The sequence below is a fragment of the Fragaria vesca genome, linkage group LG3 (assembly GCF_000184155.1).
Source record: "Fragaria vesca subsp. vesca linkage group LG3, FraVesHawaii_1.0, whole genome shotgun sequence".
Lineage (NCBI taxonomy): Eukaryota > Viridiplantae > Streptophyta > Magnoliopsida > Rosales > Rosaceae > Fragaria > Fragaria vesca.
This window is the reverse complement of record NC_020493.1, coordinates 4689643-4692481: the sequence shown is the minus strand read 5'-3', so window position 1 is coordinate 4692481 and position 2839 is coordinate 4689643. Positions and strand designations below refer to the sequence as shown.

The following is a 2839-nucleotide window of genomic DNA, read 5'->3' as shown; positions in this document are numbered from 1 at the left end:
TCGGCTATAGTTATTTTTTAATTTATTTATTACACACTTTAGCCGACGAATATATTAATTGTTTCGTCGGCTAAAGTCTGGAAAAAAAACCGACGACATGTTTTTCGTCGGCTAACTGTGGGACTATAGCCGACGAAAAAAAAAATTTCGTCGGCTAAAGTCATCACAGACGAGCTTTTCCCGACGACACTTTAGCCGACGAGCCTTCGTCGGCTAAGATCTTAGCCGACGAATTAAGATAACAGGCCGACGAAAATTTTTCGTCGGCTAAAGTGCTTGTCCTGGTAGTGGAAGGATGAAGAATCAGAAATATGACTAAACCATTTACAGTTTGGAAAAATTTTAAGAACAATACATGACAAATAGTCCACTCTTACTTTTGGTGTTTTAAGTTTCAAAACAATCATAACGGTACATGAACTTGTAATCTTAACCGAAAATATGTACATTCCGTTACATTCTCCGTTATCTAACGTGTTTTCCGTTAAACTTTGAGGGGCAAATCAGTCACTCTTTAATTTAACAATAATAAATTATTAAAATCAATAATTAAATTAATAATTAATAAGGAGAGGGAAATAAGAAACGAAAAAGAATATTGTTGTCTCTCTTTTTCGTCCCCGTTCAAACCCAGCATACACAAAAATGGCGATCGAGGTAGGACTGTAAGAGGAAGTTGGAAGATGATTTGATTAAAAAAGTTTTTGAGAATATATGGTATGAGTTTACAAGATTAAAAAAGTATGTAAATAAAAAAAAATATTCACAAAAAAAAGAGAGTATATAAATAGGAAAAAAAATACAATATAAAGAAAGAGAGAATGGAGAAAACCCGAAACCACAATTTAAAAAATGAGAAATTACATAAAGTTAACGGTGTTATTGACGGCATGTGCTAAAAATGTGTCGGCTTTTAAACGTCATGTACCATTTTGATTGTTTTGAAACTTGAAACACCAAAATTAAGAGTGGACCGTTTGTCATGTATTGTTCTTAAAATTTTTCCTTACCGTTTTACACAGATAGGCATACAGAAAAGTACAAAATGTAGAACAGTGAAGAATTGTAACCTGGAAGACGAGAGGCTTATCCAAGTCCACAGTAAAAGGTTTGACGACCATCTACGCAGGCTTTTTAAGTAACTGGAGTAGTGAGAAAATTAACTTCAAAATCAGAAAGTGAATAGCAAAGCAATTCCACATCAGATACTCAAGCAAATAAACAATAATACGGAGTTTTGTACTTTGGCTGGACACCAGAAGTGCAGGTGGTACAGTCTAATCCATTGAATTAGTTTATTCTTAGTTTGGCTTTCCATCCCATTAATTTTCTTATTCCTTGTTTCTGTAACCAACCATTATAAAGTGTGACACAAGTCTGAACCAAAGCGTACCTGGGCATTGACATTCTTCTAACATGAAAAAAAATATTAACAAATAGAAACAATTCGACGCAACGAGGAACTACATTTCTAAACTCCTCTAGAGGCAACCTTTTAAAATTTAAACCGACTGTGTTTGAAAAATCATTGTTACTGTTATAACTTTCTCAACTTTGTTCCAATCTTCCAAAAGCAAGTCTTTTTAGTCCCTATATGTCCCTATATGCAATTTGATCAAGGAAATACACTACTTTGAATGTTAAACACCAACTCGTTACATATAACTTCAAGCACTGCTAGAGATTTCTACATATCATAGAAAGTAAATGAAACATAAGATCTTTAAATAGCAGAGAAACCTCAAATCAAACACCTAAGAAACTAAACTGCATCTATTTTACAAATCCAATCACCACACAATGCAGCAGAGTATAAACAAACCCAGACACAAAACTCATCCAACAATGCGTCTCTGATATACAAATTCTATAGAGCCCAGATCAACAATTAACACGATCATGATCCTAATACACAACCCAGATCAAATCTGCATAGAATCTTCAATAATTCCTATACAAGTTGACAATTTTCTGATCATCAAAGTTAAAGTATCAACCTTTTGAGTACAATGCAGGAACAATTATACTGGGAAGACACCCAGAAAGATTGTTAAAGTTCAAAGTTGGGTTGTGTTTTGTTCTCGGTGGAAAAAGAGAGACCATGACCACGAGCTGAAGAGGTTAAAAGCGTAGAGAAACAAACTCGTGATCAGAAGGCGATTGAGAACGACTCGCGGCTTATATCTGAAACCGGATGTTGAGGTCTTAAACTAGAAGAACGGGAAAGAAAGCAAAATGCAGAAAATAAAGAAAGCTAGTTCATGTTTGATTGATGTCCATCAAAGAGATACATCCGAGTTATATGGTCTCAGACTTAGACTAGCTATTACAAAATATCTTCCGGACATGTGCTACTCACGTGATTGCTACTACTAGATAATCTAGATTAGACTGAAGTGAACTGGGCCTCAACACCGGAAGCCCCCCTTGGTACTTTACCTTCGGATTTACAGCTTTGCCTCTCTTTCAAGTTCCCAGCTGTTTGCCAGTGACGGTGTGCCACCTGTCCTTTCCAACCCTCTATTAATTTCTGTTCTTTTTCACCGTTTCAAATGATTACTTTTTCACTTTTACCTAATCCCTAAAAGTGATGATGCAACTTACCAGGTAAACTCGTTTGTGATTGCTTCTCTAAGGATGATTTTGTTATGCAAGTAACATTATTTTCATATATACTTTATCATAATGAAAGGATTTTATCTAACCATAAAGTAAAATGTATACAAATAATAATACAAACTGAAACAGGTCAAGTGACATCAGAAGACAGAGTTACAACATCTCTAGCATATAGACACTATTAATGATAACAAAAATAGTTTTAACAAAATGCCAAATA

At 34.7% G+C, this 2839-nt stretch overlaps 1 protein-coding gene across 1 annotated transcript in view; it reads right to left on the bottom strand.

Moving 5' to 3' along the window:
• The window catches only part of LOC101299165 (fatty acid 2-hydroxylase 1-like), a 6212-nt gene extending 3941 nt beyond the window's left edge, over positions 1–2271 (bottom strand). Inside the window, exons 1-2 of the mRNA XM_004293660.1 lie at positions 1998–2271; positions 1071–1142 (exon numbers count right to left, since the gene is read on the bottom strand). Of these exons, the coding sequence (XP_004293708.1) occupies positions 1071–1121 (51 nt within the window). The 5' untranslated portion in view covers positions 1122–1142; positions 1998–2271. The remainder of the gene's footprint in view (positions 1–1070; positions 1143–1997) is intronic.
• Positions 2272–2839: the final 568 nt, after the last annotated feature.